Source organism: Octodon degus, unplaced genomic scaffold (genome assembly GCF_000260255.1).
Source record: "Octodon degus isolate 3935 unplaced genomic scaffold, OctDeg1.0 scaffold00153, whole genome shotgun sequence".
Taxonomy (NCBI): Eukaryota; Metazoa; Chordata; class Mammalia; order Rodentia; family Octodontidae; genus Octodon; species Octodon degus.
In genome coordinates, this window is record NW_004524729.1 from 5,805,059 (window position 1) to 5,819,924 (window position 14,866).

Consider the following 14,866-nt stretch of genomic DNA (forward strand, 5'->3'; position numbering starts at 1 on the left):
GCCCAGCACTGTCCCAGAGTCTGTGGTGCAGTCCTGCATGCTCTCGTGTGCTCAGCCCTTTCTCTGCTTCAAGTCTTCCGAGGTGCACAGTTTCGGGACAGGAAAATTAAATTCATGCATCTAAAAATAAGAGGCTGAAGAACATCTTGCAGTTGTTTTTCTTGCCTCTCTTTGAAAAATACATTTTTTGCAGAATCTTCTGATAGAAACTTTTACAACAATTCATAGTAACTAGAGTGATCTCTGAGCTTATCTTTATCACAGAATAATCGAGGACTCATAGAACTCCTGGTGGCCCAAATGCAAGTTCCCTAATTCCTAGATTTACTGTAATCATTTGTTTGCTGAGTTGTGAAATTTTTGTATCTTTGTATTTCAGTTTCATAGATCATTTTTCCTTGGATATAAAAAAGGCAAGCCCTAGAGGATTTTCTTTGTTTTCTGCTGTTTCAAGAAAATAAAATTTTCAAAGAATTGTGGCTTGCCGCATGGAATAAAGGATATGTAACTTATGGTTATAGCTCTTCTAAAAACTAACTTTTTTAAAATTATTTATTTATTTGTGTGTGTGTGTGTGTGTGTGTGTGTGGCCAGCTCAGCCCACCAGGGGGCGGGGCGGGCTGGCATGTAGTGCTGGGGATCGAACCGCGGTCCCTGTGCTTTGCTTAGCTTAGCTTGTTCTAAGTAGGTGCTTTAGACCACTGAGCCATCTCACCAGCCCCAAAAACTAACGTTTCTCATCTTATGAAATGGAAACTGTCCCCATGAAAGATCTCCTCATTTCCCACCACCTGGTGACCACCATTCAACTTCCTGCATCTGAATTCGATGATTCTAGGAACTTCATGCAAGTGGAGTTGTGCAGCATTGGTTCTCTCGTGGCTAGTTCATTTCACTCAGTGTAATGACTTCAAGGTCTCTCCATCTTGTAGTGTGTATCAGAATTCTCTTTTGTTGAGGCTAAATGATGCTCCATTTTACGGATGAGCCATGGTACAGTCGTGCGTGCATCGTCCGTATTTCCTTGTTTCGGCTGCGCATAGGGCTGCTGTGAACACGTCATCTCTTTCAGACTCTGCTTTCAGCCTCTCGGGCAGATAACGAGAGGGGAACTTGCTGGGCCTTGCGGTAATCCTGTGGAGGAGCGTCCGTAGCACTGCCCGTAGCAGCTGTGCACATTTTTCGTGCCCTTCTAACAGTGCATGAGGAGTTCCAGCCTCTTCCCACGCCTGGTAGCACCCGATACTTTGTTTTCTTTGTTGTTGGTATTCTTCATAGTGGCCATTCTAATGGAAATATGAAGTGGTACCTCGTGCTTTTGATTTGCATTCCCTAATGATTAGTGATGTGGACAATATGCCTGCTGTTAGCTTCTTTGGAAAAATGTCTACAAGTCTTTGTGTCAGTTGATGTATTGGGTGTTTTTGTTGTTGGTGAATTGTAAGGCTTCCTCTGTATATTCTAGGTCATATTGCCTTAAATACATAATTTTCAAAATTTTCCATTTGGGCTAGGGAGATAGCTTGGCAGTCTAAACTCCTGCCTGGCAAGCACAAAGACCCGGGTTTGATCCCCAGTACCACATGCCACACCAGCCCTGGAACCCTGGGGGCACTGTGCCAGCCACCAAAACCAGGTGTGGTGGCACATGCCTGTAATCCCAGCACTGGGGAGGCTGAGACAGGAGGATCACTATGAGTCCAACCTGCATGGTGAGACCCTGTACCAAATAAAATAAAATAAATAAATAAATGGTTTTCTTTTTTTTCCATTCTATAGAATATCTTTTTGTGAAAAGTATCTTTTAGTGCACAAAATTTGTTGTTGTTGTTGTTATTCCAGGAATCAAACTCAGAACCTTACATCCATCAGGTGCTGAGCTAGATCTGTGGCCAAAGTGTTTACATTTCGAGGTCATCCAGTTGCCTTATTTTCTTCGTTGCCTTTGCCTTTAGCACCATATGTGAGGAATCATGGGGCACTCTCATGGCATGAAGATTTCCTCATGGCTTCTTAGGCCTTCATTTAGTTATGTGATCTATTTTCAGTGTTGGTATTGCTCAGGTAAGGGGCCACCTCCTTCTTTTGCATGTGCATAGCCAATTTTCTGAGCACCATTTGTTGAAGAGAGTATTCTTTCCCCGGTAAATGGTCTTTGTACACTTGCCATAAATCACTCGTCCATATATGTGAGGGTTACTGCTAAGCACCCTCTCTGTCCACGGGTCGAAACTATGCTGTTTTTTGATTACTGTAGCGTGGTAGTAAGTTTTGAAAGTGAACCCGCCAGCCTTGTTCATCTTTTCCAAGATTATTTTGGCTATTCAGCATCCTTTGAGATTCCATATGAATTTTTTCTGTTTTTGAAAAAAGTCATTGGAATTTTGTTAGGTGTAACATTGAATCTGGAGATCAGTTTGGTTAGTGTAAATATTTTAATCATGTTAAATATTTTACTTCATGAATACATTGTGCTTCCACCTTATATTTTCATTTTTTTGCTAATGTTTTGTAGTTTTTAGCACACTAGCCTTTCACTTGATGCATTATTTTCTTGAGTATTTTAATTTTTGATGCTACTATAAATAGAATTACTTTGATAGTTTCCTGTAGTTTGTTTGTTTGATAGATACAGGGTCTCGCTCTGCGCTTCAGACTTGTAACGGTCTTCCTGTCTCAGCCTCCCCGGCGCTGGCATTACAGGTATGGGCCACCACACCTGGCCTTGGTGGCCAGCGCAGCAAGTGGTACTGGGGATCAAACCCAGATCCTTGTACTTTAGACTGCCGAGCTATCTCTCCAGCTCCTGTTGCAGCTAACTTTTGAGTCTTCACTGTGTAATCTGCATCTTTGATAAATTTTTACAATTCTAACAAATTAATTTTGGACTAGAGTTTTCTAATGTAAAATCATGCCATCTTCAAACAGAGATAATTTTACTTCTTCCTTTATGATTGTTTTCTTTTTCTTTCCTAATCATTCTTGCAAGGACTTTAAAAATTAGGTGAAGTGGGAGAGAGGTATATTTGTTTGGTTGCTGGTCTTAGAGAAAAAAAATGTTCAGTCTTCCACCATCAAGTATGTTCATAGGTTTGGAATTTTTATCATGTTGAGGTTGCCTCCAGGGCCTGGGTTGGTCTGTGTTTTTATCATGAGAGAGTTTTGAATTTTGATGAGTGCTTTTTCTGTATCAGTAGGGATGATCATGTGCTTTTTCCTTCATTCTGTTGAAGCGGCATAGTCTTTGATTTTCATAGGTTGAGCTATTCCTGCTTTCTAAGGGTGAGTCTCATGTGTTCATGGTATGTAATCCTTTTAACATGCTCTTGCATTTTCTTTGCTAACACTCTGCTGACAAATTTTGTATCACGTTCATAACATATTGACTTGTTAGGTTGTCTTGATTTTGTTTTTAAGTGAGATCTGCTGTATCACCCAGGCTTGAATTCTTGGGCTCGGTCATCCAGGCTCTGCATTCTGTGTAGCTGGGACTGAAAGTATGTACCGCCACTCCTGGCTCGCTATTCCCTGGTAGCCTTCTTGCCTGGCTTTGGTATCAGTATCATGATGGCCTCTTACAATGAATTAGGAAGTGATCTCTTCAGGTTTTGGAAAGGTTTGGGAAGTGTTTGTGTCAGTTCCTCTAAATGTTTAGCAGACTTTCCTGTGTAGCCATCAGGATTTTTGTCAGAGGTTTTTGACTACTGAATCAGTCTCTTTAGTAGTTACGACTCTGCTCACACTTTTTATTTCTGATTTAATATTTTTATTTTTTTTTTATTTATTTTGTGTGTGTGTGTGGCCAGCTCAGCCCACCAGGGGGCGGGGCGGGCTGGCATGTGGTGCTGGGGGATTGAACCGTGGTCCCTGTGCTTTGCATAGCTTAGCTTGTTCTAAGTAGGTGCTTTAGACCACTGAGCCATCTCACCAGCCCCAGAATTTTTATTTCTTTGTCTGGTAAAGTTCTGTATTTCCAGGAACTTGCCCTTATGCTTAGGTATTTCCGAGTTATTTTAGCAAGAAGATAAGGCTGAGCTTTGCCACTCCATCTTGCTGGGTGGAGGCGCTATCCTTCTCTATGGATGTCTTGCTGGGTGGAGGCGCTATCCTTCTCTATGGATGTCTGGAAATTGAAATGGAGCTTTTAGAGAAAACTCAGAAGACCTGGCAGAGAACAGAAACATCAGAGACAGCTGAGGGAAGAGGCATGGTGACAGCTGGTGGCATGGCCAATAAAAGAGAAGGACTTTCCTACAGAGTCTTGTGGTCTTCCACAGGCTGCAGGCAGGGAGCATGTTGGGCTCTGACCTCTGTCCTTGAGCCACCTCAGTAGAGAGGTAGATTGCTAAATAGAACTGTGTGGACTTACTCCAGAGCCGCTTTGTCCTCAGTCATGGATGTGTGGCCATGTTGCCCTGGTGTCACTGGCTGACCTAATTCTTTTTCAGCTTTTGAACATGTCAAACTACAAGGAGAAGTTCTCCACTCTGCTGTGGCTTGAGGAGATCCATGCAGAAATGGAGCTGAAGGATTACAGCATGAGCGGAGTCACCTTGAAGAGGAACGGGGATCTGCTGGTGCTGGAGGTCCCTGGCTTGGCTGAGAGCAGGCCGTCCCTGTACACAGGTGCAGCTGCACTGTCAGGTTTCCCGGGAGCCCAGCAGGCAGACACATGTGGCAGAAGAGCACTCTGAACTGGCCACAGGCACACAGATTCCTGTCTGCCCTTCTGCATAGTATTTCGCTTATATTTGATCAGTGATCTGTGTAAATTAAACATGCAGCTTTTGTGGTTGCACATCATTTGGGCAGCTCATCCAAATAATTTTCTATTTTATTCTTCCTTAGGGATTTATTGCATCATATAGTAGGATAAAGTGGTGATTTCGAGTAGGTTTGACACAGTGATGTATTTTTAACTAGGTGACAAGCTGATTTTAAAATCTCAAGAGTATAATGGACATGTCATCGAGTACATCGGCTATGTGATGGAGGTAAGAGGACAGTACTGAAGAGGGAATTCAGGCCGATTCAGCCACTCTGGGAAGGGGCTCCCTTGGATTTGAGCTATGATTGGGAAATTTGCAGATAAAATGAATCTTTATCATCCATTTTTGATGGTAAAGGGAGCTTAGTATCTGTAGTTTTCAGCCAGGTGACTTGTAAGTTACGCATAACTCATGATGTTTGCATTTAGTTGACGAGGCATCTGTTCATCAAGAGATTGTAGGGGAGTAGGCTAGAAAGAAGGATACATTAGAGTGTGCAGCTCTCAGGTTGGGCTAGAGGTCTGGTTGGCTGATCTGTCCCGTGATCTGGGTCACGGTGCCTGAAGGCTTTGTGATTCTTGGGCTGGTTTTCACTGCTCAGAGAGTAAGCATGGCCCAAAGAATAACGCTGGGGTATGCCTGAGAAGGGGATGCTTACTCTTGCAAGCACATCTGCTCTTTTCTGTGCCCTGACATGGGTTTTGTGCTTGGCTCCGTTGAAAGATGTGATGTTTTCTCAGAAGGTTGGGCTGGGGAGATGGCTCGGTGGTCTAAGCACCTGCCTGGCAAGTGCAAGGACCTGGGCTCAGTCACAGGTATAATATGCTGTGTGGGCCCAAGAACCCTGGGTATGCCGTGCCGACTACCAGAACTGGGCATGGTGGTACACACCTGTAATCCCAGCACTGGAGAGGCTGAGACAGGAGGATCACTGCAAGTCCAAGCTTCAAACTGAGACCCTGCACCAAATAAAAGAAAAAATATATATGTGTATAACATATATATATATGTCACAAGGCTTGGGGAACTCCTGATGATTCAGCATAGCACTTGAGGATTGAGCTGCAGGCTGGCTTTGCCCTGAGTTTCCTCCAGCAGCAGTGGGAAACAGTGCAAAGTCTCCACTGAGCACAAGAGGAAGCCTGCTGCAAAGACAAACTCTTCCAGAGATGGATCTCTAGTCCTGAGGAGAGATGGCCTCAGTAGGCTTGACAGAGAATTTTAATTGCCAGAAAGGTCCTTGAAAGTCGTCACAGAAGATATGGAAGACTTAAGCAGGGCGTAGAGGCTGGTGTCTTTGGAGTAGAGTCCAGATCTCCTCATCTCATGGCAGGGATTGGATCAGTCAGGGTTCTCACTGTAGGTGTCAGAAGCCTGTGCCAGCTGCTGGGAGCAAGGGTTCTGGGCAGCTCTCAGAACTGCTTCTGGGGTAGCAAGCCAGGCTTGGAGAACAGTAGTCTGGGAGTTTGCGGAATAAAGCCCCAGAAGTGCAAGGCCCAGGCTCGTGAGATCCCCTTCCCACCCAGATCAGACCCAGGTGCCATTGCTGGCATTGGCAGCTCTCAAAGGGCCCTCCATCCTTGCACCCCGAGCAGCTAAATTATCACTCATGTGGCAGGAGGTCTAGCCCTGGCATAGGGGGCAGTAGACATGCTTGTACCCCCTTAACTGATTACTGCCATTATATTACCTCCTTTGCTTTGGGTCACTTGGTCTGCTGAAGAGCTGTCTCTCTCGTGTGTTTTCCTCTGCTAAGTAGAGGGCATCTTTCCTGTCCTCGTGTCCTCACTCAAAGGGGAGTTGAGATTTAGAGAGCCAGGAAGAGCAACCTTTTGTGTGAGAGTGTTGGCATACGTCCTTGTTACACTGATGTCGGTAAGGAACTGGCTTCTGGTTAATACACTGTTTTTACCCTCCCCAGCATCATGAGTCCTGCCATGACCCAGGCTTCCCGCAGGGCTGTGCTGATAGCCTGTAACCTTGGCTGAAAGGTTGACTGCCGCCAGAGAACAAGGCTGAGAAAAGCAGGGACAAAGGCCACACAGCCTTGTCAGTCCAGTTGATGAGATAATGCTAGAATTTCAGGCTTCTCTGCCCTTCTGCCTCAGGCAGGACCTCCAGGCTCTGTACCACGAGTTAGTAGGGGAGAGCAGTGCTGCACTCCTCAGGGCTTGTCCTGAGTGCCCATGCTAGTGATGGCCAAGACGTCATCAGTCAGCGACAGTGTGATGGGTAGGCTGCATCCCCCACTGTAGAGCAGCAGCCACTTAGTCCATCCCTCAGCAACTCCATAGCCCTCCCTGCTTTAGCCAAGTGGCATGTGGAGTCCACAGATGGCCAGGTGGGTGACCATCTTCACTTCCAAGTAGCCAGCTACTGTGTAGAGTGGGAAAGCTCTGGGCCCCAGAGCCTCCAAAGAAACAGGACCAAAGGTCCCGGCAGGAGGCCCTGCCCTTTGGCCCCTGGGTTCCTGAAGCACATGCTGGGTGTGGGTGGTAGAGCTGCCCAGTGATTCAGCTAGAGCTCATACAGCAAGCAGCTGGCCTGGCGCAGTACTGAGGCACCACAGTCCTGTAAGGTGCCCAGTGTGCCATCAAGTCAGCTTGCTCATTGTGTTCTGTAGGTCCCAGCCATGGCTTTGCTTGGTTCTGTCATCCTGGTGCAGACACTAGGCTGGTACAGAAGGCTCTTGGGAGGAGTCACATCTAGGACAGGTAGTTACCATACTAAAGGTGACGAGGCAAGGACAGCGAGCAGAGACAGTCATGAGTGGTCGCGCTCAACACTGGAAAATTATGCCCCCTTAGGGAACCAGTTGAGGGAGCCTAAGGGATCGCAGCACTGCCTGCGGTCACCTGGTCACATTCCAACTCCTCCTGCCTACCTGGGAATGTGTCCCAAGGAAAAAACAGCAACACACATGCTGCCACCTTGTACTCCTCCGGCTCTCAGGCCTCGGTGCTCTGTGTCGTTCTCTAGGGCGGCCCTAGCAGCTGTGTGATGTGCTTCCTTTCTTGCCTTCTGCTTTCTTACTTCATACACAGCCCTTCGGATTTCTCTCCAGGGACACATCAATCTGTGATGCCGTTGGCACCCTTGCCTGCTGAGAGCAGTCTGTTGCCCTCGCTGTTAGTGGTTGGTTCACTTGTGTGTCTAGTGTCTAGTGATTCTGGATTAACTCTGGTTTTTTATAATCTCCAGAAAACTCTGCAACCCCTGTTGAGCTAGCTTTCCTTGTGAGAGGCTTTGTGGCAGTGGCTGCTGAGAAGAGGGCACTGACCTGGGCCCATGCCAGTGTTCCCCATGTGCATTAACCTTGTGTCACACAGTCTGGAGAACTGACTTGGGCCGTAGCTTCCTGAACCATTGCCGAGCTTAGCCTGGCCCTCAGGAAGCCACCCTGCCTGAGTGCTCCCTTATTCTCCTGAGGATATTGGGCTCCTATTGTAGCTTTGTGTTTCCATTGCTATTTTTCCCCATACTTTCTCAGAAATGTACTTTCTTTCCTTTTTGTCCAGGAAAGATGATGAAGAATTGCTTTTGGCAGTCTAGCTTTTTCTAGTTGCTGACACTAGGGGCAAGGGAGAGTCTGGCAGCAGCCGTTCTGCAGAGGCTTTCGTGCACCAGGAACATGCGCCCGGCTGCGCTTGCAGCTGCCCGCGAGGGGGTCCTGCTGCTGCCATGCAGTCCAGAGCCTCGGGCCCATAGCAAGTGTGCTCAGTGTTGCTGCTGCGAGCGGAGTTCCGCCCAGGGCTCCTGCCTGTGTGACTTAATGACAAAGTTATTTAATCCTTTCCGTGAATTTTGTAGACACTTAAGGTATTAAAGTTTGGCTCAGATTTGTAAATACATTCTTTATGGTGTGTTGCTGGATATACATAGAAGAGTATTCCAAGAAGTCAAGTTAAATATGTGGAAGTTGAATTGCTTGCTTCTGTTTTAGATTCATGAAGAAGACGTGACTCTTAAACTTAATACAGAATTTGAACAGACATACAACTCTGAGCCTATGGATGTGGAGTTCACGTACAACAGGTAAGGCCTTCGGGAGTCCTCGTCCTTGGGACGTCTGCCTGAGAGTCAGCTGGCGTGCCCTCTTGTGCCTCAGGGTCCCAAGCACCGTGGTGCTGCCCTCGGGCGTGGCTTTGTCCCTCAGGAAGCTGTGGCGTAAACAGGTGCGTGCTGTGCCTGTTCTTCTTTGTGGGCCGCGGGTGCCAGGCCCAGAGCCCGGCCCGCTGCCCCTCAGCCCACAGCCCTCTGCTTGCCCTGCACTCGTTCAGCTGGCATCCCAGTGCGGCGCTTCTTCCTGCCTCTGCCTCCCTTCCTGCACATCTTAGGTGTGCCCTGAGTTATCCAGGCTCCTTTTGGACCTTGCAGTCTTCCTGACTCAGCCTCCCTGAGATGACAGGAATATGCCCTCCCTGTTAACAGTGTGTGTACGTGTGCGCGTGTGCGCATGCGTGTGTTTGTGTGTTGCAGTACTGCGGACTGAACCTCGGGCCCTTTCTTCCTGTGGTCTCACTACCTCTTCAGCATTTTCTGAGCTAGTTGTTTTTCTTCAACATGATAGGAAATATTTCTCTTTTTGTTTTTCTTTTTTTTTTTTTTTTTTTTTGTGGAACCGGGGATTGAACTCAGGCCCTTGTGCTTGCCAGGGAAGCGCTTATTCCACTGAGCTATTTCCCTGGCCCGATAGGAAATATTTCGACTAGGTATCTTTATATCAACACTTCCTTAGAATTTCTGTGGTGAGTTCCTCCCTTACTATATGTTTGCGATGTATTGGTTATATTTACTTTATGTTTCTTCAAGGCTTTTGGGAGACAGGATACTAGAATGCTGGTTCATATGTGTTTGTTTGTTTGCATAGTACAGTTCTTTTCTTGTTTTGAAGTGTTTGTCATGGCAGCTTTGAAAAGTTTTTTAAAACTTTCCTCTTCTCTCCCTTATTTGGAGGTGTTGATGAGTGGAAAAGGGTGGAGCAGCAGGGCCAGTCCAGGCTTTCTTCAGCTTTTCCTGCTTTGCTGATTTTGCTTTACATTTTTTTTAAGAGTCAGTTTGCTAAGTCCTAGCTTAGCCCATGGCTTGCTGTAACTCTCTTTGAGTGGAGTTCATTCTCTCTCAGGCATTTATCTTGGGAGACTGAGTACCGGTTTTTATGTGTCTAGCACAGGGTCTACAGGGTCTCACTACACAGATTGGACTCGTAGTGACCCTCCTATTCTTAGCCTCCCAAGCGCTGGGATTACAGGTGTGCGCCACCATGCCCCGTCTCGGCACACCCCGGGGTCAGGGCCTGGCCTGGCTTGGCATGCAGGGGATGGAACCTGGTTCCTGCTTCTGCCTAAGCGGGTGTGTTGGTCTGCTGAGCCATCTGGCCAGCCCGACTGCTTATCACAGGGCAGGTGGAGATACGGGCTTCTGCAGTGTCTACAGCCCCTCAGGGTGCTTACTGGCAGCTTCTGTATGCACCTGTCTCAGTTACTCTTCTGTCATTGCTGGGACAAAATACCTGACGCCCAAAAGGAAGGAAGGAAGGAGAGGTTTATTTTGCTCACAGCTGCTGGAGGTTTCAGTCCACACTTGGCTGGCTCCCAGGCAGGGTGGCACGTGGCAGAGGGCAGCCTTTCATGGTGGCGGCAAAGAGCAGAGCACGTGGGAGGAGGGGCAGCAGCAATGGCGGCACAGAGCGAGTCCCCCACACACACACTGCAGGCCGGTGTATCACTGGCACCCATTATCCCCGCAGTACACCCACATTCCCAGGCTCGGATCATGAGTTAATTGCGGCCTGTAGAACTGCACCCCAATGACTGCATGAGCCTGTGGGGGCAGATACACCCAAACCACAGCACACCCCAACTGCAACATCTGACCGTGACCTCGGGCACACACACGTATTTCTTGAGGCAGTGGGGAACCAGTAAGGTACCTGTAAGCACCCACATCGGAGTTTTTCTGGAGATCTGTATGTGGCCGGGTTTTGAGCGGGTCTGAGCTGGCTCTTGTGCTTTTGCTTGTGCCAGTCTAGATTTCCTTTATGGAACAGAGTCTCGTCTTTATTTGTGCTTTGGCACTTTAGTCATCCAGTTTCACTGAAGGTGGAATTTTATTTTATGTGTTCTTGTCATTGCTTTCAGTGAATTTCAAGGAAGCAACCCTCACAATCAGTAATACTTTTCTCTTGGCGCTAATATTATTTCCTCACATTTTATAGGCTGTATTTTCATTTCTCCTGCTTACTTATGTCATACTTGAGAACGTATATAGTTCCAGAAAGGAAAGAATCCTTGATGTTCTACCATCTATCTCTTTGAAATTCCTGATTTTCTCGTAGTTGCATAGTCACATGTAGGAAAGCAACCTTTGAGTGCTTTGTGTTACCAGTGGTGATTCTGAGACTTTGTAAGACTGAGCTCTAACCTGGTCTCTGTTTTGTAAAGGTTATATTGATGAGATGTCTTAAGGGTTATTATTTTAGTCTTTAATGTTGCTACAACAGAATATCACAGACTGTACCCTATTTTAAAAAAAGAAGAATGGGGACCTGCCCAGTAGCTCAGTTGCTTAAGTGCTGCTTAAACAAACCCTCAAGCTCAAGCTTCTGGGGTTCCAACCCAGACAGGCACTGCAAACCAGAAATGCCCTAAAGGCATTTCGAGCCTCCAAAAAAAAAAAAAAAGAAAAATTTGCTTTTCCAGGTCTAGAGGCTGGGGAGCCAGCAGATAAAGTAGCAGTGAGGCTTTCTTGCTACCTCGTGATATAGCAGAGGGCATCACGTGGTGAGAGCACTCCCAAGGACAAAGAGGGCTGGGGGAGTGGGGAGCAGGCGGAAGTAGGGAAGTGAACCCGAGCTCGCCTTGCCACAGAGCCACTCCCTTCATGACTAAACTGCCGGCCTGGCACTGTCCTCGTGACCTGACACCTCCCCAGACCTTCACTAGCCTTAATAGTTCTAAATTTAGCTAGGCATGGTACTCATGGAGGCTGAGGCAGGAGGATTGTTGCCCGGGCTACACAGTGAGCTCAAAGGCAGCCTGGACAGCATAGTAAGATCCTGTCTCAGAAAGACAAAAAAAAAAAATCTAAATTTAAAACTTTTATTTTGTGTTTTCTGTTAGGACCACAAGCAGACGATGTCACTTTGCACTTGAACAAGCCATCCACTTAGGTGTAAAAGGTAGTATTGTCACAGTAATAGCATAACAACATTCTCAGAGTGTTTTTATAGCTTTTATGTGAAATACTATATAAAACAGTATCTTTAACCATATATAACAAGTAGAAATAATCATGTTCTTATTTTTGCTATTGGGAAATTGTGTCATTTTGCTACTTTGGCTACATAAAAATAGCATACTTAAAAATAAAGGGCCAGGGAGATGGCTCAGTGGAATAAGTGCTTCCCTGGCAAGCACAAGAGCCTGAGTTCAATCCCCCGTTCTGCCAAGAAATGAAAAAATAAAATAAATAAAAATAGCATACTTAAATAATTGAAAATTAACTAATTACATTATACTCCTGTCATACAATTCATTTTGTACTTAAAGAAACAACTTAACTGTAATAATAGGTTCATGCTTGGAGTACCTGTCATTCTGGTATTCTGAATATGGGCTGCTTGTCATGACATGCCAGTTACTGCTGTGCTGTCTCTCAGGTAGATGGTTGTTCGAAAAGAAGGGGGTGGTGAATGAAGGCAGGAGACAGGAAAAGGAATGTTGTGGGACTGTCCTGCTTCGAGGTTGTATATGGTTAGATTTTTGGACTTATGTGTAAACGTAAGAATTATATAATTCTTTATGCCTACTTTTTTTTAAAAGTAATTATTTATTTATTTATTTATTACATTTTATTTATTGTGTGTGTGTGTGTGTGTGTGTGTGTGGCCAGCTCAGCCCACCGGGGGCGGGGCTGGCTGGCATGTGGTGCTGGAGGATCGAACCGCAGTCCCTGTGCTTTGCCAAGCTTGTTTCAAGTAGGTGCTTTAGACCACTGAGCCATCTCTCCAGCCCCTGCCTACTTTTAATATATATTGTAATTTTTAAATGTTTTTTCATCATTCTGTAGGAACTTAAAGTTCAACATATCAATACTTGATGAAAAATATCTGTTCCATGTTATGCCTAAGATGTTTGATATTCAGACAGATAGTGAGGTTAAGCTTAACAGCCTAGGTTATAAGGTAATAACAATAAGCTTCTCTTTTGGAGGGTTAACAACCTAAGTTTGCAGACCAAAATTAGAGAAAAAGGAGGGCCGCAAGGAAAGCCAACATTTTGGCCCTAGCCTTCCAAGGTCAATTAAGACTCAGGACATACGAGAACTTGTACTGTAACGTCATGGAACTCAGTAGTGTCCCAAATTTTCTGATCAAGGAGATTATGGGGCCAAAGAGGAAAGTGATCAATGATGTAGAGTGTGCCTAAGGAGAGTCACATGGAGAGAAAACATTCTCTCAGACTTTCACAGAGAGCACATTGGCCAAGCAATCGCTGTGACTCATCCACATGGCTGACACTCAAAAAGGATCTACAATCTGAGGTACAGGGTCTCAGGATAAATCCTGAGGGGATTTCACTGACCTTATCAGACCCAAAAGCTACAACTCTTGTTGCATAAGTCCTGCTTTACCTTGGTCTTAACCATCCAGCAGAACAGTATAAAAATGAAGTATAAGAAGTAAAGCCATGCTGTTATGTTGAGCTGTAGGGGACTCAGGTCAACAATTTCTGACATTGCCAGTCAAGCAGAAGACCCAATACTATTATGGACTACTGGACTCTTTTGAGATGTTTTGCTGAGTTAACACACCTATAATATTCAAATAACTAAACAAAAAAAGGGGATATAGATGAATGTCCATTTGGTATCTGTGTATTCAAAATGGTTAGGATTGGGGCTGGAGAGATGGCTCAGTGGTCTAAAGCACCTACTTGGAACAAGCTTGGCAAAGCACAGGGACCGCGGTTCGATCCCCCAGCACCACATGCCAGCCAGCCCCGCCCCCTGGTGGGCTGAGCTGGCCACACACACACACACACACACACACACAATAAATGTTAAAAAAAATTAAAAAATTAAAAAAAATGGTTAAGATAGATATATAGTTACATTCTTTTAATGAATAGAAGGGTTTGTTCTAATAGTGTTTGTAAATAGGATATCAAGTCCACATCTTGTACAGCAATTAACCACTAGGAAGAATGTATGCAATGTATTAAGTATTGAAACTGTCCTACCAATTTGGTTTGAAACTGTCTCATTGCTATTTGTTTCTCAATAAAATTATGGAAAAAAAACAACTTAAATGACTTTGTTGCAAATAATATACAGAACTAGCATAGTGCTAAGTTTAGAGATGACATAAAAGGAGGTCCACAGCGTAATGGAGTAAAATAGGAACTACTTTGGGATCAACCATGAATGTTTGTCTCCATTCATGATTTGTAATCCTTTTAGTAATTTCTACTTTCTTTTTCTTGTTTTAAAGTACTGTTTCCAGAAGAAGTAATTTTACAGTCTCCCCAGGTAACAGACAATTGGAGCCATGCACAACAAACCGAAAGTGATGAACAATCTACCACCAAGGTAGTGGTTTTATGGCTTCAGTATGTTTAAGTAGATTATGTCAGGGTGGTGGTTGGTAGGGTTTTGCCCCAGTACCGGGGATTGAACCCAGGGCTTTTGCACTGAGCTATGTCTCCAGCCCTTTTTTTTTTCTTTTTTCATTAATTTTATTGAGAAACAAATAGCAGTGAGACAGTTTCAAAACAGAATAGTAGGACAGTTACAATAATGTGTTGCATATTGTTGTTTTCATAGTAGTTATTAATAGTACAAGATGCAGACACGATATCCTGTCCAAACACTGTTAGTACAAATCTTTCTTCTCATTGAATTACGAGAAAGTAGCTGTATATCTATCCTAACTATTCTGTATATACTGATACAGAAACATTTATTTTGGACCAGAGTATCTCTTGAGTTTCCCAGCCTCGACTTGACCTTGCTGCCTTTGCCAGTGTGCTGAAATTAGAGGTGTGTGCCACCACGGCCAGCTTAAGTGGATATATAAATTCACTTCTAGATGCATC

General features: G+C 45.2%; 1 protein-coding gene across 1 annotated transcript in view; it reads left to right on the plus strand.

Moving 5' to 3' along the window:
• The window catches only part of Mov10l1 (Mov10 RISC complex RNA helicase like 1), a 69,910-nt gene that overhangs the window by 31,826 nt on the left and 23,218 nt on the right, over window positions 1-14,866 (plus strand). The window contains exons 11-15 of the mRNA XM_004642470.2: window positions 4,449-4,626; window positions 4,924-4,994; window positions 8,713-8,804; window positions 11,891-11,949; window positions 14,263-14,360. Coding sequence (XP_004642527.1) covers window positions 4,449-4,626; window positions 4,924-4,994; window positions 8,713-8,804; window positions 11,891-11,949; window positions 14,263-14,360 — 498 coding nt within the window. The remainder of the gene's footprint in view (window positions 1-4,448; window positions 4,627-4,923; window positions 4,995-8,712; window positions 8,805-11,890; window positions 11,950-14,262; window positions 14,361-14,866) is intronic.